Raw genomic sequence first — 24,875 nt, 5'->3', positions numbered from 1 at the left:
ACAAATCATAATACTAATAGCAATATAACACAAACCACAAATCCCAGTTATTTTAAATTTCATGTAGCTATACTGAAACTAGTAAAACATGAAATATGTTTTTATATCTACTGAGTTATATAAAACATAACTATATGTGCTGGCCAGTTTTTTTTTTTTTCTTATCAACTTGACACAAGCTAAGAGTTATTTTGGAAGAAGGAACCTCAACTGAGAAAATGCTTCTACCAGATTGGTCTGTGTGAAAGCCTGTGGTGCATTTTCTTGATTGATAACTGACGTGAGAGAGACCAACTCAATATGGGTAGTGCAACTCCTTGACTAGTGGGTGCTAAGAGAAAGTAGGTGAGCAAACTATTAAGCCAGTAAGCAGCATTCCTCTATAGTCTCTGTTCTAGTTCCTGCCTCTGAGTTCCTGCTGATTTCCCTCCCTCAGTGATGTTACCTGGGAAGTATAATATGAAATAAATCCTTTCCTTCCCAAGTTGCTTTAGGTCATGGTGTTTTATCACAGCAGTAGAAACCATAACTAAGACACTATATGTATAACATTAGCATTCCAACATGTAGGCACTATGAACGTGTTAATGAGATTTTATATATATTATAATATTAATAGTTTTCAAAACCTGGTGGTTATATATACTCAAATGCATTTCAGCTTGGACTAGGCACATGGTAAATATTCTACAGCCACATGTGCTTACCTGGCTGCTGCACTGAACAACCAAGACATACCTAAAGTATTTCTTAAAAAACGATGCTTTAAAAATATGGTAAAAAGTGCCCTTTAACGGTCACTGCTCTGTTCTAATTTTCTCTAGTACTTTTCTTTTTCTTCTCTCGTTTTCATTCTTTTTTGTATTTGAAAGTAATCTTATTTCTGTTTCCATTTTGCTAGCTTTGGTCCATTCTTTTTCTTTTTGTTCTGATTTTAACAATAGTCTCTCTTCCTTTGTTTAGATTGAGCAGGCATGAGGCAAATATAATTAATCTTTTCCTTGGGTGTTAGTGGAAAGTATGAAAACCAAAACAACTTTGACATAGGGATCACTGCTTTTCTAGGGAATGAATGTACATGAACTAGAACATCTCAGAGAGCCTTTTACAAAACAGTAGATTCATTTAAATCAAGCAAGTTAGTACATCAACTCTGTAAGGGCCCACCTTTAAAAAGGAGGCAGCTATGAAGTATAAAAAGTATCACAAAGAAGGCAAATTTCTCTCAAAAGAAGCATCTCCAACCTGGATATGAATGAGCTATCCTTAGGTTACTGTCTAGCTCAGGGTAAATATCAGGAGTATGTATATAATTTAGAATGATACAGGACTGTTTGTTACATATATAGCATAAGAGAGGAAGGAGAGACAGATCACTCCTCACATTCCCCTAGTATTTATTCTACTGGTATAGAAGTATCTTCATAGGGGAGACAGCTCAGCAGTTATGAGCACAAACTGCTCCTGTAGAAAACCCTAGGTTTAGTTCCCAACACCCATGTCTGTTGGCTCACAACTACCTGTAACTCTAGCTCCAGGCACAATGATACCTCTGGCCCCAGTAGGCACTGACAACTCAAATGCACACATTCCTCCCCGCCCCCCACATATACACATACTCACATGTATTTAAAAAATAAGTTAAAACATCTTTATAAATGTTAATTCACATTGTACGTTCAAAATTTATCACAGTAAGAAATGAGAACAGCAAAATTTACAAAAAAAGATGATTAAGCTACATGCATTAAGACTTAAAATCTTAATAGAAACCTAATGATGTATAAGAGAAGTTTTAAGAGAGAAAAGGTTACTAAATGAAAACAAGCCTTGTGCTATGCTTTTCCAAGATATTATTTACTATACATAATCCCCAGGAAAATTACCATTTAAGAATACCATTCTACAATTCAAGAGTTATAATGTTCTAATTATAGCTAATACTTTCCATGTAAGTTGGCTATTTTAAAAGAATCAAATATGATACATTTGCATAGGACTTTGCAATTTACAGAATTCAGAATCCTCATGTATGTCATCTGATGTAGATAATAGAATTTTTATTTCTTTTTTAAGACAGAATAAATATCCATTCACATCAAGCTCATTGAGAGCTGACACCAATACAGAAGGCTTGGTTTACTATTCTTGAGGAACTTGCAGTTCAAATAGGAGAAAAAAAATAAACAATAACAAGGTTACAATCTGGCAAACTGCAAACAAGACTCTAAGACAGTGCGAAGGACTTAAAGTCTACACCAGCTTTTGCAGAGGCAAGTAGGTTGTTATTACTATATATATATATTTTTAAATTTATGTTGCTAGGGATTGAGCCTAGGGTCTTGCACATGCTAAGAAAGTATTCAACCACTGAGCTATAGCCTAAGTTCTTATAAAGAAAGAAATTAAGTTCCCAAAAGCTAAGTGGCTTAATCATGGATTTATATTTGGTAAACACCAAAGTCAATTTTGAACACTTGTTTGCCTCTTTATGTAGAATTGTGTATAATGCAGCAGACTCACTGCTCTTTGAAGTGTAACAGCTGCTTTATACTCTGTGAGAGATGGCCTCTGTTGGCGGAAATTCTTCCTTTCCCTGTACCCTCTCCAATGTTTCTGGATAGTCAATGCTGATTTCTCTTCCATTTCCCTATTGTACTTCTCCACTTGACCTAAAGAGATGACAGACATTATTATAACATATTCAACTATGTTTTCTCAAGTACTGAAATTAGGACAGCAGTAGTCATAACGATTTTATGGGGTGTTGTTTTTTCCTTTTTCAAGACAGGGTTTCTCTGTGTAGCCATGACTATCCTGGAACTCATTCTGTAGACCAGCCTGGCCTCAAACTCAAAGAGATTCACCTACCTCTGCCTCCCGAGTGCTAGGATTAAGGATGTGTGCCACCACCACCCGACAATTTTACAGTTTTTAATTTTTTTCAGTGCTGTTCACTAATTTGCATTTTATAATAGTTCTAAGATTGTAGAAACTAAAGTTTTTCTAGAATACACAGTTTATTTCCAAAAGGACTCAATACTTTTGCCTCAGAGTAATGAGAAAAGGGATGAAAGGCCAATAGTCAGAACAGTCTAACAAGAGAATCATGAGTCCACGTAGGAAAGCATTTGGTATGACCGGGGAGAAGGAAAAAAATGTGTTTATGTGCTCTTTAATCTACTCTGTGTGTTTCCAAACTTCTCTCTGATTGGTTACACCAATGACGTTCCTTTGACTTTTGGAGTTGGTCAACATACACTCAAGGTTCACAGTAGTTAAATGACAGAATTAAAAGCTCTGTAGAGCACAGTACCGGTGGTTAATACAAAGAAGGCATCTTAAAGAGAAAGTATTAAAAAACAGAGAATTTAATGACTGACCTGATGTAGAGGGGTGACAAATAGAAAGTAAGGATACTGAATGGGAAACTGAACAGATTTTTGGTGCCATTACCTGAATTGGGGAATCAATGGAGAGGAAATCTGGGAATGAAATCTGACTTTAGTTTTGGGAACACTTGTGGAGAGCAAACAAAAAACTAGCCAACAGGCAGCTGGTCACAGAAGCAGCCATTAGATACATGTAGCTATTGAGTAGGTTTAAATAAAGTAAAATGAAACATTCAAGTCCTCAACTATAGCAGTACATTTTGAATATTCAATAGCTGCTTGTAGCTATTGCTACTGTATTGACTGGTGAAAACAGAACATTCACTGGTAACATAAAATGTTTTATTGGGCAGTGCTGCTTAGGAACTTAAGAGAGAAAGTAGGGTGGAGAGGAAGCCAAGGATGAGAGTACTAAGCATTTTGCTGATAACTGTCATTGTAGTTATGGATAGGATATATCAGGCAGAGTAACATGAGAATAACTGGGAAAGGACAAATTTTGGAAAATATATTTAAAGTAAAAGAGAGGGGGCTAGTGAAGGTTCTTGGGAATGAGTAATAAAAAAGGAAGTAAATGAATGATGAAAAAACTGTGAGGGGATAGGCATGTAGCTGAGTTGATAAAAGCACTTGCCTAGCATGCATGAGGTTCTGGGTTCAATCCTCAGCATGCCATAAAACCAGAAGTGATGGCCCACACTTATAATCCAAGCACTTGGGAGGTATTGGTGGGAGGATGACAAATTCAAGATGATCTTTAGCTACATATTGAAGCCAGACCAGGCTATATGAGATCCTGTCAACAAAATAAAACAAACGAAAACTTCTAGGGAGATGGCTCAGTTGATAAAATGCTTACTATGCAAGCATGAGAAACTGAGCTTGGACTCCTAGTACCTATGTAAAATCTGGGCACAGTGGCACATGGCTGTAACCCCAGTACTGGGGGAGGACAGGACAGAGACAAACAAATACTGGCAGCTTGTAGGCCAGCTAGCCTAGCCAATTACTGAGCTACAGGGTCAAGTGAGAGACCCTGTCTCAAAAACTAAGGTGGAGAGGGATAGAGAAAGGACGCCTGATGTTGGCCATATACACGTGCACCCACTTACACATGCACACAGATAAACATGTACACATAAATACACACACACACACACACACACACACACACACACACACACACCACAGCATACTCTTGTTAATCCAACTTAGTCTGTCACAAGTGGTGAGAAGATGTCACAAATTTTATACTAGAGAATGAATAAAGTTCAGACTGTGCAAATATTTAAATTTCTTTTAAGAATATTTTTATGTCAATGGTGACTATCTTTAAGTATTAACTTTCATGTTTAACACATGTATCTGAAAGTAAAACAAAACAAAACAAACAAACAAACAAAAAAACCCTTAAAATTAACAGGTATGAATAAGAAAAGCTGTAACTTTTAAAATCCAGAGCTTTAATATGATTTCTCTAGTGATGGGGAAGGGAAAGGCAGAGTTCCAAATACAAAAAAGAAAAGAAATTACCAGGTTGCCAGAAACCTTGGTTGAAGATATTCTAACATTTATGAAGTTGATACCAGTACTCACCTGGGTGAACTATTTCAAGCATATTCAAGCGTGACTCTCGGGAAAGCCTCATGGCTCTCTGTCTTTGAAGCTGCAATCTTAATCTGAGGTCTTCTTCTTCCTTTTGCCTATTTAGCTCCAACAATGTCTTTGTTCGTTTAGATCTGTGAAAGAAAAAGGGTAAGTTCCTTACATACAATTTTATAAACTATGTCCAGTAAATACATGAAATTCTTGATTTCATGAATAATCAAATAAATAGAGACAAAAATGTTTTGGAAGGTAACTCCTATCTCTAGAGATATTTAGATCATCAAAAGTCTAGAGAAATATTTAAATACATAGAAAAAGACTCAAAAATGTAGACCAACCAATTCCATTTTAATCATTTTCTTACTGAAATAATCAAATATGTGAAGACTTATGTTCAAGGATGTTGTAACATAGTATTACAGTGGTAACAAGTTGCAAAGTATCCCACAATAGTGGACTGAATAAATAATAGTGAGTCATTTAACAGACAGGATTTTACTAATTTTGAAAGTAGAAAATTTGCAAAAACTTTTTAGTGACATGTACTGTCAGGTGAAAATAAAATCAAGAATACAAATTGTGCTAGAAAATTGTATTTATTTACATAGAAATATAAATTATTTAAAAACGCTAAAATTTCAATAGTGATTTTCACTGCATGGTACAATTATGTCTAATTTTTAACTTTTTAGGTTTATTTTATTCTTTCTTTTTTGTTTTGTTTTAGGTTTATGGGGGCTGGAGAGATGGTTTCCACAGTTAAAATCACTAGCTGTTCTTCCAGAAGTCCCAGGTTGGATTTCTAGCACCCATGTGGTGGCTCACAACTGTATACAACTTCAGGTCCAGGAGATCCAATGTCCTCTTCCCGCCCCTGTAGGCACCAGGAATGCATGTGGTACATAGACCTATATGTAAGTAAAACACTCATATATATAATCGTTTTATTCAGCCATAAGAAAAATGAATCCATGATATCTGCATAAAATGAAGGGAACTGGAAATCATTAAGTAAGCCAGACTGACAAATATGCAAAATCCGTATTAAATTTTGTCCATATTGTGTATGTTTAATGAAACTAGAAAGAGGATCATGAGAGGGGAGAGGTGAAAAAAAAGAGTCTATTCAGGGTAGGAGAGAGAACCAGCCAGAGGTGGAGGCAAGTGCAATGAAGGAGTGAGTTAAAACAAAGTGTAACAGCATGTATGTGTGAAAATGCTATAAAGAAACTCTACTTTTATGCTAACTTAAAAAATTTAAAATGACAGAATCTTAATTAGACCCCATATATACACTTCTACATGGACAAACTCATAATCCTGAGGTACTTGTTGTTTCAGTGTAGTGAAGTAGATTGCATGCTAACTGTGCATTCTAGCATTAAGCTAAACCCTAGTCTTCGGAGATATTTTTTTTTTTTTTTTTTTTTTTCGAGACAGGGTTTCTCTGTGTAGCTTTGCGCCTTTCCTGGAACTCGCTTTGGAGACCAGGCTGGCCTCGAACTCACAGAGATCCGCCTGGCTCTGCCTCCCGAGTGCTGGGATTAAAGGCGTGCGCCACCACCGCCCGGCTTCGGAGATATTTTTAAATAAAGATTTTAATCTTGAAAGAAAAAGTAAACAAGTAACTTTGGCAACTATGGGGCCAAACCTTAAAGATCTGAATCCATTGTCTTGGGGTATCTTTAAATGTAAAGGGATAGATGGCTGAGGATGATGGAAGGTAGGATCCCTAAGCAATAACTACTGAGTTCACTTACAGAAGGGATTATCAAAAACATTCAAACATTTTAGAAAACCAGACATGGTCATTTAGGAAGTATTCAGTATTTCTCAAATTCTTATGGCCACAGAAATGCTTTTTTAAGTTGTTCGGTTTTATTTTTCTTTATTTCTTAAACAGCTGTAGGTGAAAAAAAGCAATGCTATCAGATAATGATAGCACTGCTTCTCATGAGTGCCATTATTTAATGTTATCTGTCTGGAACTATAAATTTTAAGGGCAGGAAAAATATTTTTCTTCATCCTGTCATTTTTAAGTGCCATATACTAAAACCTTTTCTATCATCTCAAACTTCTGTTTCAACCTTGTGAGGTACACCTTTAGTCATACATTCATTTACTTGTTACAGCGCTGAGAGTCACACACACACACACACAATTCTGGAATACTTTCATATAAGTACAGTAATTTTGGAATACTTTCATACATATGTATATGTGTGTTTTACATATGTTGTTTACATATGTATTTTATACATGATTTACATATGTATTTTGTATATATATTTAGTGTGTGTGTGTATATATATATATATAATATATATATATACTTGATGCATGTTTATACTTGAAGCATAATGCTTTCTTTGCTAACAATACTCATGCCCAATAGTATTTACAACTTGTCTTTAAATTTCTCTGAAAGAAAATTTTCATAGGCTATTCACTAAGTAACACATCCAGAGTGATTGTGTGACAATGTAGTATTTTGAGCATAGAGCTATTTTTAAATGTTTTTATAACAGAAATGCAGCTGCAGTTATTAAAAGATTGGTTTCAGTTTTTAAAGTTTATTTCTGTAAATTGTCAGTTTCATTTTAGTGAGTTAAATTTGGCTTTAAGTAATGATGGATGAAAAGAAAATCACCTCGAGATGGCTCTACTTTATAATCAATGTTAGATTTTTTTTCATTTACTTTTTGCTGTAGTTCTTTCTGTAACCTGTAAGAATTTGGCTAGGTTAGTTGAATCAGAAAGTGACTCATATCTTTAGTATTTCATTTTTCAAAGTACAACTGAAGTAGAGATCAATAGTTCTGTCATATCTAAAGGATCACTCTAGCCATGCCATATTTACTCAGGAAAAGTTGGTTAACATCTTTAATCTTTAAATAGTCACACATATTATCATAATTACATATGAGCACTTATAAGAACCATTGGTTTTGAGAATTTAATAATATAAATATCACTGACTCCCTCTTCAGGATTGGCCCACAAACCTAGACAGGAAGTGGACAGGACTGAGTATCGGATTCCATCAGATTTGTCATATTATACCCTTTGTTCTGAAAGGGTACCTGGTTACTTGAGCATTGGTACCCAGTAACACTATGGAACAGAATAAAGACAAGAATAAAACAAAACACATCAGGAAAGTAAGAAAAAGAGGAGAAAAAAACCCCAAAGCTAATAAAACCTCTCGATTTCCATTCATCTGTGCTTTGGTAACATTCTCCTAACATTGTTTCTTTTCTTTTTCTCTCTTTCTTTTTTTTTGGGGGGGGGGAGCATGAGTAATTACAAATTTACATGCAAAGCCAGATTATCAATCATTTCAATCAAAATTGTTTGGTTTGGTTTTTCTACCTGAAACTCCTCTGCAAAGCAATCACAGCAGACGGAAGCTTCTTTAATCTCTTTCTGGTCTGGAAACCTTTCCAATAGGCTTGAATCAAGCAAGTTGCTTTATGTAGTTTCTGAAATTATACACCAGAAATAATTTTGATACATCTCTAGAAAGCCTTTTTGAGAAGTTTAATATCTTAAAATACCAGGCCAGGGTAAGTGTTAATCCTCACCTCTAAATAGGAAACAAGTTCATCAGGACCAGAATGCCCAATTATACTATACCTGGCTGTCCAGATACATTATGTTAAACTAGAGTAATAACTTGTCTAGTTAGCTACAAATTCTCTCTCTGATCTCACTTCCTTTTCAAGGATTTCAAGTCCTGCCTAATCTTTCATAATCTATTTTGAGCTAATGTCTTTTGTTTGGTTACTTGTGGTTTTTTGAAACTAAATCTTGTTAAGATAGCCCATAGTGAATTAAAATTATGATCCTTCTGCCCTAGCCTCTGATAAACTGGGAATAAATGTGTGTGTCACCCTGCCCAGGGAGCTAACTTGTTAATGTTTTTATTTAGTATTTTTAAAAGATTTATTTTTATTATTTTTAATTATGTGTATGTGTGTTTGTGGGTATGTGCATACCTGCTGAGGCCAGAGGCTTCAGATCCCCCTGAAATTGGAGGTGCAGGCATTTGTGACCCATCCAAATGGGGATTTCATGAGAAATTCTGAAAAAAATTAACCTGCTCAAATCTATAAATAGATATAAAAGGGAGACAAATTGTGTTTATGGGTAGACTCAATCAAACAATACAATGAAAATCTTAAAAGATTTCTATCATCTAGGGATAATGCTTTGTTTTAAAGGATTAAGAGAAGGAAAGTGAGGCTTATTTAAGGAGAACTGAGGTTCAATACAGTTATCAAATATCACACAAATTATTTTTTATAATACCTGTTCTTCTACTTCCTGATGTATCTTAGGGGTTAAAAGACCAACGAGCTGTCTAAGTTCTCGACTAAATTCTGTCATAGTTTCCTGTTTATTTAGCAGACTTGTAAGTCCTGAAATAAAATAACAAGACATAACAATTATCAATAAAGTAAGATTTTGTTATATAGGTATTAATGAAGTTTAAGTCTGGTTAGGAAATGAATAAATATAACAACATGATTATGTATATGATTTTCTTCTTCTCAAAGACTTCTATGTTGAGGTCTTCACAATCTTCCTATGTTCTGAGAATTTTTACTTCCTTGACTAGTGCGATCTGAATGTAAAAATATGTCTAAACAATTTCTTTATCCCAGCACTCAGGAGGCAGAGCCAGGCGGATCTCTGTGAGTTCGAGGCCAGCCTGGGCTACCAAGTGGGTTCCAGGAAAGGCGCAAAGCTACACAGAGAAACCCTGTCTCGAAAAACCAAAAAAAAAAAAAGGGCAGTAGGTTCACTGCAGTAAGTGAGAGTGTTTTCCTTTCAACACAAAAACCTTAAACTGAAACACTTTTTTTTTTTTTTTTTTTTTTTTTTTCGAGACAGGGTTTCTCTGTGTAGCTTTGCGCCTTTCCTGGAACTCGCTTTGGAGACCAGGCTGGCCTCGAACTCACAGAGATCCGCCTGGCTCTGCCTCCCGAGTGCTGGGATTAAAGGCGTGCGCCACCACCGCCCGGCAAACTGAAACACTTTTAAGAAGACAGTTATTGTACACACATACTCTATATATGCCTACCTTGTGGAAGCACTTAAGCAGGCTATTATTAGTCACTATTAATCAAAGAAAATTTTTATTACACTAACATCTATAATTGGAGGTAAGCCAAGAGGTTTCTGCGCAAATGCAGAAATGCTATTAGGATACTGCATTTTAATTTCAAAATAATATAGTAGTCATAAAAGGGACAATGTAACCCTTGTATCCAAAGCATGTTGGAATTATGTGTGATATAAAAAAAATAAGCAAATAAATTGCCTTGCAGTGCACATTTGGGGCTGCCATCATATGGATCTTTGCATGCCTTATATATTCTTTAAGATACAAGTTCTCAGAACTTACAATTACAAAATATCTTGGTAAATTTGAGTAAATTCTACTGTTGCAATTTTATCACTCACTCAAAGAAATAAACAGGGATTAAGGCAAAATTCACATTTTCTTGCTTTTATTCTTTTTGGGGGGACGGGGGGGGGGGGGGGGAGGTGTTGAGACAGGGTCTCACAATGTAGCTCTGGCTGTTCTAGTATTCACTATGTACTCCAGGCTGGCCTTGAACTCATTGAAATCTGCCAGGTTCTAACTCTCAAGGGCTGGGATTAAAGGCATGCACCTCCACACCTGGCATGGATATTCACATTTCTGGAGGACTCTAGTTACAGGATTGAAAATGCATGCCTGGCATAATAACAACTAGAGGTCTATTAGTGGTGCTTATCCTACCTCTTTTCTTACAATATATAAAATAATTAAAATGGCTACAGTAATAATAGATATAAGAAAGTTACTAAAGTACCTTTTGAATCACCAAAAATGATTAAGGTCTATTCTAAATGACTAGTAATTAAACAGACCCTACAAATTTTAAAAGTCCCATGTAGCATCCTATATTAATCATATTTAATTAACTACAAACCAATATTTTACTATACTGAATATAAATATATTGGTTAACAAAGAAATAACATAAAGCTGACATATAATTTTGACTAGTAGTTAGAAAATTGTAAGTAATCTTGAGTAAATTATCTAATTTTTCCACACCTCTTATTCCATACCTATAAGGATAAGAATATCCAATATACCAAAGGAGTATTAAAAAAACCAAAGTACATAGAATAGTGTCTTACAAGCAGTGTTCAATTAAATGAATACTCTCACACAAGAATGATAGTTAACAATGAATTTATTTATTCTCAAGATTTATGGCATTTTAATCATATGTGTTTGAGTTTGAAATGTAAGGTATATTTTGTTGTTGGGTTTTTTTTGAGTAAAGGCAGTGAAAAAGTAAGAGATTAATTATTAATTGATAACTCACAGTTCTGATAAGGTCACAGACATCTTTGGTCATTATTTTACTATTTGGTATAGCCAATATAAACATTTTTTTGTCAGAGAGGAAGTAAACATTTATTATAACCCCACCAAGAAAATATGCATGCTATCTGTTGACCATATAGTGACATCTGTTCTGAAATGGTATATGTTATAACAGGTTTATCTGCACAGTTCAGCTACTAACTTTTCAAAATATAAACATTTTGTCATTCATAAACTGTCAATATATTTTTGTCTTGGAGAACACCAAGAAAAGAAAATATGTATGACTTACCTTTGTAGCAGGCACTTAGTCTCAGTAAAATCAAAATTTCCTGATGAGATTCAGCTAGCACTAGCAGGAGCTTTGTAGCAATACTTCTTATGACTGGACTAGGAGTTGATAAAAGCTTGAAAAGAATTTCATCTAAAATAGAATGCAGGGTTTTTCCTTCTATTTTGAGTAAATCACCACTAATAGGACAGAATAAAAAAGTATAATTACTAATTCATACATGGTTATCACAACAAATTTAAAATAAAAAGTTGGTAACTTAAATGCCTGTGTGTGCCTGATCCAGGAAGATAGCCACTTTTTAAAGCATATAACTTGGTTCTAAGAATTTAGACTATAGCATATTAAGTCAATTAACACTGCTGATTCCCTACTGTGGGTAGAGGACCATATTAGGTCCAACATTGAATATTAAGTAGATGAAGGTCCTCTCTTTCTTCTCAGAGAAACTTGTTATCAAATTGAATACAAAAACAAAAGGCAAACAACAACAATAAAAAAAACCCAAAAAACTGTACGATTAATTAAGTTCTTCAAAAGCTTCAAGGTGACAAATCACAAGACTGCAGTAAGACTCAACAACTAAATGATATACTAAACCTTTGCGTAATTTATGAAGAGCATTTTATTTCTTTTGGCATTTCTTTTTTTTATTTTATAATTTAATTTAATTTTACGTATCAGCCACGGATTCCACTGTCCTCCCCCCTCCCGCCCCTCTTTTGGCATTTCTTTATTATCATTTTGCATTACTGTTGTGGACTTTTTGCTTTGTTTTGCTTTGTTTGGGCTTCTGCCTGTATATTTCAAAGTTTGTTTTTTGTTTCTTGATTTTTTTTTTTTAAGAGAGAAAACAACAAAGTTTGGTAGGTAGGGAGAGGTGGGGAGGATCTGAGAGGAACTGGGAGAGAATAAAAAACATGATCAAGCAGGGTGGTGGTTAGTTCCCAGCACTGGGAGTAGGAAGAGAGGGGCACATGCTGGACTAAGAGGCAAGCAGATCTCTTGAGTTCCATGGCAGCCAGGGCTACACAGAGAAACCCTGTCGTGAGGGGGGAACAAAAAAAGATCAAAATGTATTGTCTAAAAAAAAAGAAAAATGTAGTGTTAAAAAAAGAACTTGTCTATTTCATCTAAGTTGTTGAGTTTATGAGCATCAAGTTGTTCATATTATTCCTTTGTGATTTTTTTAATGCAATAAAAGATGTTATCACTCTAAACTTTTACATTAGTTGTTGGCAGTTCTTCTATTTCTTTCCTGATCACTCTTGCTGTAGGTTCATTTCATTCATCTCAGATTCAACTTATGGTTTCACTTACTTTCTCTATTGCTTTCATTGGCTTTATTGATATTGATTATTGCTTTTGATGTTTATTGTTTTCCCTTTTTGGTTTAAAGCTTACTATTCCCATATTTTCCTACTTTACTTAAAGCAGAATTGATACCCTGATTTGAGATTTTTCTTTCCCAATATCGATATTATTAATATAAAATTTCTAAGTATTGTTTGAATTATGATGTACCTCAGAAATTCATTTGTTTTTTTCACATCTATTCATTTAGAAATAATTTCTAATTTTACTTTTGATTTCTTCTGTTTTGTAGATTATTTAGGTATGTACTATTTCTTACATTATTCAGGGACTTTCAGAGATCTGCTTGTCACTCATTTCCAACCTGATTCCAACTTTCCAACATTTTGTTATTTAAATCCTTTTAAGTTTATTGAGAATTGTTTACAGGCATTGGATATGACTTTGAAAAATTTTCCCTTTGACTTAAAAGAAATGGGTAGACTTACATAGGTGGGCTGATTGGTACGCTACTGCAATTTTTGAAGAGAACCCTCTGCAGGTATCGGATAAAACTTTTTTCTAGTAGTCTGCCTTGTGAATTTTAGTCATCTTGCTTTCCTCTAGATTCTCCGCTCTATTTCTTTAAATCAAGCTTTCCTGCTACACTACATCCTAAAAACTTAGTACTAAGTCAGGGCAACTATGAAGCTTTTTGTATACTTGGGATCTTGATTGTACTCCAAAGGCTCATGTGTGAAAAGCTCAGTCTCAATGAAGGAGCTATTAGGAAGTGTTGGAATGTTTAAGGGATGGGACATACTGGGAGATCCAGAGATCACTAAGGGCATGTTCCTTTCTCTCTCTTTTACTGCTTGGCTACAAGGTGAGTAGCTTTGCCCTGCCACCTGTTCTCACTGTGATTTGATGCCTCACTACAGGCTCAAAACCATAGGGCAAATAATCATGTAGTGGAGCTCCCAAAACCGTAAGCCAAAGTAAACGTTTTCTTTTATAAATCTCTTATCTCAGGTTTTTGTTACAATGATAGGAAACCCCAACCTTACTTATTCTTTTTTCTTCTTCTGGGGTTTCATTCATACATTGAGTCATGTTCAGTTTACTGAAAACTGATCCTTCATGATTTATCTTTTTCTTTTCCCCCAATGGCCAAGTAAATTTATCTCTGTAATTCTATTTTAACCCAAAGTGAAAATAAAGGTCTGGGTGATTTTAAATAATTAACAAAAAATCTATTTCCTATTACCAGTACCAAGATTTTATCACTTTACTTGAATTGTTATGGTTGCTTGTTCTAACTTTTTTTTTTTTTGCACTGCTGCACAATAAATTTAGGATATTTAACATTCAAGGCAAGTGCCCCACCACTAAGATACCTCCCTAGTCTTCCAGTTGTCTTCTTTGTCTGGAACAGTGGTTCTCAACATAAGAGTTGCAACCCCTTTAGGGGTTGAATATCAGCTACCCTGCATATCAAATATCTACATTACAATTCATAACAGTAGTAAAATTACAGTGATGAAGGAGCAATAAAATAATTTTATAGTTGGGGTCACCACAACATGAGGAACTGTATTAAAGGGTTGTAGCATTAGAAGTCTGAGAACCACTGGTCTAGAGTTTTGTTCTCCTCATCTCTACATTAGTAACTAGAGTAATAAAACTGAAATGTAATCAGATCATATTCATCTACTTAAAAAATTTTTCAATGGGCCCATTATCTACAGGATATGATTGTTTATTTAACATAGCATATCAATTTTTTATAACATAAGTCTCTTCAAAATTTGCTGGTCACACCTGAAACCGAACTTTAAATCCCAGCAAGATGGATCGTCCCTTCTTTTTACCCTGAGCATAATCTTTCTTTCTTATCTCTGACTTTTGCTTATGTTGTTACCTCATTCTTTCTCCTGCTGTCTCCTCATCCTCCCTGTACAACTTATCTTTCCAGTTTCATTTCAGGTTTTAACTTCTCCAGGATGCATCTTCACTCAGATAGGGTTAGAAGCAACTCAACACTTGTGGATAACATCAGAAATTAATATACAAAAATATAACTATGTCTCAATATTCACTCAGTAGAAGACAAAGTTTATATTTGAATAAGCACTGTAAGTATAATGAGAAACAGAGTAATTGTGACACATAGCAGCCAATGAATAAACCCATACTCGAGTGAAATAATGAATAATTCCACTAAGTATATTTTTACTGTGATCCTAATATTTTTCTTTAGGTATCACACCAATTCTCTTTTCTAAGCCTGAGATTTTCTAGAGCTCTGAGATAACAATTTGATTACAAATTTCTAACCTTTTGAAGTATTTTATACTACCTTTTTCTAAAAGTCAATCATAAAAGAACTTAAATTTCATGTACAAGTCATATGTAAAATATTGGCAAATTGAATAAAATTAGAATGTTTCTGATTAAAAATTGTGTAAATTAAGTCACCTGTTGATCTGTAGTATATTCTGTAGCAGAGTCATGACTGTAGCTCCTATGTGAACATTGTCAGTTTGCAGTAAGTGTAAGAAATGATCACTCTGCAGTACTAAAAGAGAGAAAAAGAAATGTTAAAGATTCTATAACAACCCAAGTAAGACTTTGTCATTTTAAAATCAAATCAAAGCATGATCATTTCTGCTAAACTTTTAGAACTGTAAGACCTATAATAAAGATTTCTATAGATGCAGGCAGTTTTTTTTTTTTTTTTTTTTTTTTTTTTTGGTTTTTCGAGACAGGGTTTCTCTGTGTACCTTTGCGCCTTTCCTGGATCTCGCGCTGTAGCCCAGGCTGGCCTCGAACTCACAGAGATCCGCCTGCCTCTGCCTCCCGAGTGCTGGGATTAAAGGCGTGCGCCACCACCGCCCGGCGATGCAGGCAGTTTTAAATGGTCAAAAAGTTAAGAGTCATTCCATTTTTATGAAGTTAGTTATAGTCAATGGGGCACCTATAAATACCAAGCTAAAAATTTATTATTACTTCTTTTAAGTTGAAAATAACATCTCCTAAACCTAAATCTTTTTTTTTCTAGCAATGAGTTTCATTAACTAAATAATAAAACAACAAATAAATTTTTTTTTCTAGGTTTGTAATTTTTAGTTACAAAAATTTGCTTCACCTCTGTCCTGGCTATTTCATGTCAACTTAACACAAGCTAGTCATCAGACAGGGAGCCTCAATAGAGAAAATGCCTCCAAAAGATCAGGCTGTTAGCAAGCCTGGAGGGCAATTTCTTAATTAGTGATTGATGGCAGACAGCTTAGCCCACTGTGGGTGAGGCCACCCTTGGGCTGGTGGTTCTGGCTTCTATTAGAAAGAAGGCTGAGCAAGTCATGTGGAGCAAACCAATAAGCAGCACTCCTCTATGGCCTCTGCATTGGCTCCTGCCTCCAGATTCCTGCCCTATTTGAGTTCCTGTCTTGACTCCCTTCAATGATGAACAGTGATGTGGAAGTATAAGCCAAATAAACCCTTTCCTCCTCAAGTTGCTATTGCTCATGGTATTTCAGCATAGCAACAGTAACCCTAAGTAAGACAATCTCCCATAATCTCCATTTCATCATCTGTGAAACTAAAAATAAATAATTCTCACAAAAGTTTAAAGCATAATGTCCTAGAAAACACTGTTTTCCAATAATTGCCAGTTTCTGTTTCCCACATCAGCTGAGCACAACAAGAACTAAAAGTGAGATTAAATATGTTGCAAGCTTTGCCCTGCTAACAGTACCCTAGCTTTCATAAAAATAACTTTATTCTTTCCTTTTCTATTTCCTGAAATATCAGATTTGTTCTTTTATACTTACCAACTCCTGTTCATTTATACTTATAGCCCAATTATTCACTATACATCATTTTTAACAACTTAGAAAAAATATATTACTATGTTTTACAAATTGTTACTTTAGTAGTAAAAAAAATATGTAACTACAATAGGTGTATTTTCTATTTGTGTATCATATTTTACTAGTAACTCTAGACATATCTAGGATTTACTAAAATCATATGGCATCTAGTTCAATAAACTTTCCTTCTTTTCTGTTGAAAAGTGTTATGATAAAGTAATATATTAAGGAGTTACTGTATTTTATTTTTATACTGTTTGCCTTGTAATTCCTTAGTTTCAAAGTAGATGAGTACTTGGTAGAGTAACTCCTACTCCATTACCACATTCACAAACAGGGTCTATAATTTACTTAATTTTTTGTAATAAAAGTTTCAAGCACACCCAAAAGCAGACAGAATAATGTAATAAATACCCATGAGGCAGTCAATTCATGGCCAAACTTGTTTTACCTATACTCTCATCTGCTTCCATTTTAGTTGAAACAAATCTGGGACATAAGATTATTTTATCCATAAACATTTCAACATATATTGCCTAAAAATAAGAACTGATGAACAAAAATGCATAACCATTATATCACATAATAAAAATTATCTCTTAATTTCATCAAGAAGCCAGACAAATGTTCTAACCTCTAAGTGTTTTGTGAATTTTTAAATTTCTTTCAGTCAAGATTCAAATAAGATCCATGGAACATGGTTATGTTTCAAATTTAAAAATACCAATTATTCTTCCATTTTTATTTTCTTTGTCATTTATTCAGAAAATAAAACCATGTAAGTTGTCTTCTGACAGGTTTGATTTTGTTAAGTACATTCCTGGAGTATAATTTGTTTCTTTGATTTTCTCTCAGCTGTTAGTTGCCATTAGAGGATTGAAATGATGCAGGTTTGAATTTTTAGCACATATATTTTATCTGTGATGTTATGATAATCTGTCTCTCTTTTTAAGGTGTTGACAGGCATAGGTAGGTAATTACTGAATCTGTTCATCCATGAGGGGTTCTAAAATAAGTGGTACTCTTTCATGCCTTCATTTATTAGCTGAAATGCTTTCACATAACAGAGAAATTTTTCACTGATGTATATGGCAGTACAAAAGCTAGATTCTTCATTTTACAGTTTAAAAACAATGCATTAGTTCTCTAACTGACTTCAATGGTAACATCTGGTGTGTTTAAGTTCACTGCAGTTATTGTTATTATAGCTTAACTTTTCTTTATTTGGCTAGTAGAAGCCTCTTAAACTAGAATAAAAATGTCTCTCTGTATCTGCTGAGCCATTTCACCAGTCCTTGTAGAGGCCTCTTTATGTTGGCTTTTCAGTCCTTTTAATCCTGATAAACTTTAATTGCTTCCTTTACATCTGGTATTGAAGACATTGCAATTCATTTGTTTACTCTCTATTCCAGGCCTAGCGGTCAGCAATTTCTTCATAGGTGTGTAACATTTTATAGGGAAAAAATTATTAAAAACTCCACTTCAATGTATACATTTGTTTTTGCACATTAATTTATAAGCATTTAACAAATTTTTGATACCTCCATTATGGTTTCATATTAACTTTAACACACACTTCATTTTTTATTATAGTTCTTTTCAAATATGGTATTTTCTTTCTCCTTCATATCTAGTTCTAAGTACTTTATATTTTTTAGTTAACAGTCTTTAAACTTGGAATTTTTAACAATAGTAGATTCATAATAGGAAACAGATAATACTTTAAATAAAAAGTATTTAGGCATTCACTTAGCTATATGGCTCTAACTAGCTATATAGCTACCAAAAGTATCAATTAAATTACCTGAAAGTAGTTACCTTTAGAAAATTGAAAATAGTATGGATTATACATCCAAGGAATGTGCTTTTAATACTTAAAGAACTATGTGGCTCTTTACATGCATGAATAATTCTGAAAGGAAAATAATAGAATTAAAGATTCAAGTGTTATTGCCTGGAAAAAAATGCCATGGTGTTGCATTTATGTAATGTGAAATTTTTCAAAGAGTAAGAATTGTGCCATGATTATTAGGAAGGATTACTTTTTTAGTCTTAAGAAAACATAAAATTAGTACATATTTATACTTTTCAATGAAAACAAAATACTCAATAAACTTTAGTTTATTAAAATTTTATAAAATCCTATCCTTTCCTGAATAGCCAGATTATGAGTGAAACTGATTTACTCTGTACATGGGGATTTCTCCAGAAAGCTAAATCTAAACTTAAATTCTAACTGTAATTTTAAAAATTACTTTCCCAAACTTTCAAATTATTAATATCTCAGATTTACTAAATAGAAAAGTTAAGGAGAAAGTTATATTTCAGCAATAGTTCCTTTAATTTGTCATTTAAAAAGTCAATGCTGTATGATTATTGTTTATATTAAACAGTTGGGTTTTTTTCTCTCTTACCATTCTGTATGAGTTGAATATGACCTCCCAATAGCCAGAAGAGAGAATCAGTCACAATTTGGAAAAAATGTAGTAATTTATCTTTCTCTTCACCCTTAATACAAAAGACAAAAACAATTTACTTTTCTATAATCCACCTTATATAATAAAAAGAAGGAACATGGAAAGACATCTCTCAAAGTAATCAGCAGATTTTGATTCCGGATTCAATAGCTATTTATAAAGTACCTGAACTTGTTTGTTTCTTCATTTGTAAAGGCAATGGTTACAGCACATGAATGCTCTACTACTCACAGATAAGACAAAATTACCCAGATAAAACAAAACAAAGTAAGTAGCCTAAGATTGATATGGTTGATATGCATCAGAATGACTTGTGGAATTTTTAAAATACTCATATACACAAGTCCAAATATATATACTCTGAAGTTCCAAAGCTAAAGTCTAGACATCTATATTTTCACAAAGTTAGATGAGTGATTTCATTATGCAGCCAGGGTTGAAAACCATGGCAATATGAAAATGTAAGCATGCGAGGCATTATTAATAGAACTTTTCAGTTCCAGTTTCTACTCTAAGACTTTATCAGAGCAGAGAGCATACCGCTTACTCCCCATTATAACTCACTGTCTCCAATTCCGATGTACAGTAAATGTTCCATTATTATATACTAAGTAAATAAACAATGTTTTCTGATGACTCCATTCTTGTGAAAATGTAGTAGAGTGCCACAACAGGAGACAAAACAGATTCCACTGACAATGTATATCATTTACTAGCCATCTAACTTTAAAGTTGTATAAGGGCCTCTAAACTCATTCAGGTCCTGAAAATTTCTACTGCAGCACAAAACTGATAATAGTTAACAAACCACCTGTTAATTATAACAACTGTCCTTCCTATAAAACTACCAAACATAAAAAATGTCACATTAGACTGATTCCTTAGTCTAGTAAACTCCCTTTTCCAATTTTATCCAAAGATACAGTAAGAAAGGGCACCATAGTTCTTGTTGTCAATCTCAAAGGGAGATGTATTTCTAGATTTCCAGACTTTACTTTAAAAGCCTGTTAGATAATGTCAACCATTAATTTACAACTCCTGACACTGGTTAACAAAATTTGCCCTTAGATCATTTCAAAGTTCTTGAATAGGTATTTTTCTTTTCTGATACAAATGGAGATATTTAAAACTAGTGTGTAGCTTGGGCCAGAACATCTAATATATGTCCTACTATGTTATATACTACCCACTTACTATCAAATTCTTAAAAATTTGCTTGGAAGCTTCTAAGTAGACTAATGTTTACTCAAGATTCTGTGACCATGGAGTTAAATCTTCTACAAACAATATTGCTTATTATTTGGGCTAGCATGCTGTCCATGTTGTTGCATTTCTTATTTATTTTTTTGTTTATGCGATTTATTTAATATGTATGTTTTTGTCTGCATGCATGCATCCAAGCAATGCCTGAGGCCAGAAGAGGGAGTCAGATCCCCTGGATGTGAAGTTAATAGACAGTTGTGAGCTACCATGTGGGTGCTGGGAATCAAACTTAAGTCCTCTGCAAGAGCAGCCAGTGTTCTTAACCACTAAGCCATCTCTCCAGCTCCTTAATTCCACTCTTGTAATTTTTTTATTTAATGTTTTGAAATAAAAATACATTAGTCTTCAGTTTTCTGTAAGAAATAGCTGAGATCTTATTAGTCTAACAATTATTTAGGTACAAGGCAGTATCTACTCTTCATAAAATCAATGCTCTAAAATAGAATGTAATATAACAGTGGTTATTATGAACTGTGTCTCCCAAAATTCATATGCTGATGTCTTAACCCCAATGTGATATTTGTAGAAGCATGAAATCATAAGGATAGTGTCCTTTTGATGAACTTAGTGTTACCCCACCCCCTGACAAAGACCATGTGAACACATACCCAGATGGCAGCCATTTCTATCTGCCAACTACGAATTAGGTTCTACTAGAAACTAAATTTGTCTTATTTTTGTACTTCCCAGCATCCAGAATTGCAAAACCAAAAATGTCTATTTTTCTTAAACCGAACAGTCTACTATGTTATAGTAGCCTAAACTATGACACTGATGAATTCTCTCCATAATTTACAAAAGATGTGAATGTAATCTAATACATTCACATCTAATACAGCAGTAGGCCCAAAGGTATATTCTGCTAATAACTCTTCAAAGGAAAAAGGATTTATCCTCATAGACTGAGGGTGGAAGTTAACAAGCAACTTTCATAACGGTCTTTTTTTTTTTTTTTTTTTGGTTTTTCAAGACAAGGTTTCTCTGTGTAGCTTTGCGCCTTTCCTGGAACTCACTTGGCAGTCCAGGCTGGCCTCGAACTCACAGAGATCCACCTGCCTCTGCCTCCCGAGTGCTGGGATTAAAGGCGTGCGCCACCACTGCCCTCATAACGGTCTTATAATGAGAAAAATGGATATACAGAACTGTTTTAAAACTTGATCCTGCCAGGCTTTAGATTGGTGCTACTCCAACAACTCTACTGGTTCTCAGCTTTTGAATGTAAAATATAAATTCATATGTGTATATATATATATATATATATATATATACACATATATATACATATATGTGTATATATATACACATATTAAATTATAAACTATAAACTGCCATATATCAGATTATATGACTGCTAACTTCTTTAAAATAATTCATATACAAGGGGGGGGCACAAACTCCTATTTGTTCTGTTTTTGCTTGAGTTCTGTTTGCTAGAGCACTAATACATGTGGCTGTCCCCATAACATTCAAGTGTGTGTGTGTGTGTGTGTGTGTGTGCGTGTGTGTGTGTGTGTGTGTGTGTGCAAAACAGAGGAAAAGAAGCTCGAAAAAACTCCATAGAAAGAAATTCAAGAGTAAAGAGACTACCTATTAAATATTTGCAAACTATGTATCTGACAAAGGTTTGATGAATAGAATAATATATAAGAAACTCAAATAACTGAAAGTAAAAAAGAAAGAATTTGATTTTAAATCTAAAAGGACATTTCTCAAATGAACACATACAAATGGCCAACAAGTTTATTAGAAAATGCTCAGTATTAATAATTATCAGGAAAGGCCGGGCGGTGGTGGCGCACGCCTTTAATCCCAGCACTTGGGAGGCAGAGGCAGGCGGATCTTTGTGAGTTCGAGGCCAGCCTGGTCTACAGCGCGAGATCCAGGAAAGGCGCAAAGCTGCCAGAGAAACCCTGTCTCAAAAAACCTAAAAAATAATAATAATAATAATAATTATCAGGAAAAGGGCAATCAAAACCCCAGCTGGCCAAATGGCTATTATGAAAAAGACAAAAAATAACAAAAGTGCTAAAGAGAATGTAAAAAAAAAAACAACAGGAAATATAAATTTGTTATAGGTTATTTCCTAAATATCTATCAACCAATGAATGCACAAATAACGGAATACTTTTCAGGCATAAAAAGGATGAATTTCTATCATTAGCAACACCATGGGTGGAAGTGAAGGTCAGTAAATGAAGTAGGCCAGACCAGAAGATCACATACTACATGAATTCACACATAAAGAATCTAAAACAAGCTGATCTCATAGAAGCTGAGACTAGAATACTGGTTACCAGAGGCTAGGGATAATAGGAGAAGATGATGGGGGAAAGTTTAACAATAGGTACTATCTAATATTTAGAGATAATTTGAGGTATTCTATGGTACATGGGATGATTATATATAATGTTAAACTTTTACTTTTAAAAAGGAGTAATTTTATTTTGAATATTAAAGAGACTAACAAATAGGTGTCTCATTATTCTGACAGTAAAAGTTAATACTGTTAACACAGTTGCAAGCTCATACAGTTTCTAACAACTCCTAATTAATCATTAAAAAATTATAGACTGGAAGTGGCTCAGGCCCTACTTGGGAAGTTGATTCAGGACGATTGCCAAGTTCCATGCCAGCCTGAGCTGCCACAGTGAGTACTGTGGCAACCAGAGCAAGACATACATATTTACATATATGACATAATCATAATCATAAATGTTATGTGCATAGAAAATAATAGAACATGTCAATGAGAGATATCTAGATAGAAAGATTTTTTTTCCCATTTTTCCCCCCACCACCTCCTTTTTTTTTTTTTCTCGGATAGAGCCTCACTATGCAGCCCAAGCAGCTTTGAACTCACAATCCTCCTGCCTCAATCTCCTGACTGTTGGAATATAGATGTCCATCTTTACACCTTGCTAAAAAGAAGGCTTTTTCTGAGTGAAGTATTTCCTGACCATGAGTCAGGAATAAAATGCTTCTTGTTGGGCCTAACACACCCTTAGCACCCAGGATGCAGAGGAAAGCAGATTTCTACGAGTTTGAGGCCAACCTGACCTACATAGAATTCCATATAGGTCAGCCAGGATTAGAGTGAAACCCTGTCTCCAAAGTCAAAACAAACAAACAAAAAGCAAAACTGACAAATGAAGATGAGAAGTCTTTGGTATTCAAATTGGAATCTGAGTTCTCTGCTGTGCCATTTTGGACTAGTTTAATACAACTGGTTGAAAAGGATTGAAGAAGATGAAGAAATCTCAATTCTGGTCTTGTTCCTACCCTCAGAGTTAGTTTAGGACTGAGGACTGAGCACAAATACACTTAAGGCCTGACTGTGAGTGCAGTGGGACAATTTGGAAGACAATCACTTAGAGTCAAGTCAAGCAGATCAGCTCTATCCTGGGGCCCTTGTAATGGAGTTATGAGGAAGAATGGGAATGGTAGATGAGAGGCTGGTAAGTTAGTTTATGACAGATTTAGTCATCCACAAGGATGGAAACAGAAGCTGCCAATACAATTTAACAGATAAAAAGACATGACTCCACCTTTATAGGCAGCAGTGCTAAGCAAACTCCCAATGATTTCTTGTTAGGCAGGCTTCTCTGCTTATATAGCATACAGTACAAACTACACGTTCGATACAATGAAATATGTATACAGCATAGATCTTGTGGAGTAACAGGCCAGTAGAAAATCACCCTGGCCCTGAACCCAGGACTTGGAAATCCCCACCCCTGTGACTCAGGGTTAATGGGCAAGCAATACTTTGTGCTGTATCTTTCCACTTGTTCACGGTGCATGCTCCAAAGACCCTATAAAAGTCAGACCCTCAGCCCGGCCCACTGCTGTCTCTGTTCCTGCTCAGAGGCACCCACCATTTTGTGTTTTTCCCCAATAAATCTCGTAGGAGGTTTATTGTGTGGTGTGACTTTGTGGTATTCCTTGGCTCCAGATTGCCAAGATACTCCTATACCAGAAAACCCTTTCAGATCTAACAGGCTTGAACACTTAAGAGTGGCAGAACACATGGTCTCCAAAAATTTGCTCCTCTTGTGATGAAAAGGTTTTATCACAAATTCCAAGGAGTGATCACAAATTCCATCTTCAAATTCTGATGTGTTGATGTGGCACTTCTTTATAAAAAGTGGACTACAAACAGAATATTCTTAGATACTAGAATACTGGTTTCTAGACAAGGTCTGGATTTTGTCCAACAGCTCCTCAATCTGAAGATCTGAAGCAGGTACTTGATAAGGCAAAGAATCATCAATTCTGTGGCCTATGTAA

The 24,875-nt window shown here is 34.6% G+C and overlaps 1 protein-coding gene across 2 annotated transcripts in view; it reads right to left on the bottom strand.

Moving 5' to 3' along the window:
• The window catches only part of Iqcb1 (IQ motif containing B1), a 47,126-nt gene that overhangs the window by 12,692 nt on the left and 9,559 nt on the right, over positions 1 to 24,875 (bottom strand). For both annotated transcript variants that reach the window (XM_052740620.1, XM_052740621.1), the window contains exons 6-12: positions 19,263 to 19,356; positions 15,455 to 15,554; positions 11,684 to 11,862; positions 9,312 to 9,421; positions 8,373 to 8,482; positions 4,989 to 5,131; positions 2,524 to 2,672 (exon numbers count right to left, since the gene is read on the bottom strand). In XM_052740620.1, coding sequence (XP_052596580.1) covers positions 2,524 to 2,672; positions 4,989 to 5,131; positions 8,373 to 8,482; positions 9,312 to 9,421; positions 11,684 to 11,862; positions 15,455 to 15,554; positions 19,263 to 19,356 — 885 coding nt within the window. The remainder of the gene's footprint in view (positions 1 to 2,523; positions 2,673 to 4,988; positions 5,132 to 8,372; positions 8,483 to 9,311; positions 9,422 to 11,683; positions 11,863 to 15,454; positions 15,555 to 19,262; positions 19,357 to 24,875) is intronic.

This window comes from Peromyscus californicus, unplaced genomic scaffold (genome assembly GCF_007827085.1).
Source record: "Peromyscus californicus insignis strain IS unplaced genomic scaffold, ASM782708v3 Scaffold_16__1_contigs__length_79575227, whole genome shotgun sequence".
NCBI classification, from domain to species: Eukaryota; Metazoa; Chordata; class Mammalia; order Rodentia; family Cricetidae; genus Peromyscus; species Peromyscus californicus.
The sequence above is the reverse complement of the archived record's forward strand: the minus strand, read 5'-3'. Positions and strand labels throughout refer to the sequence as shown.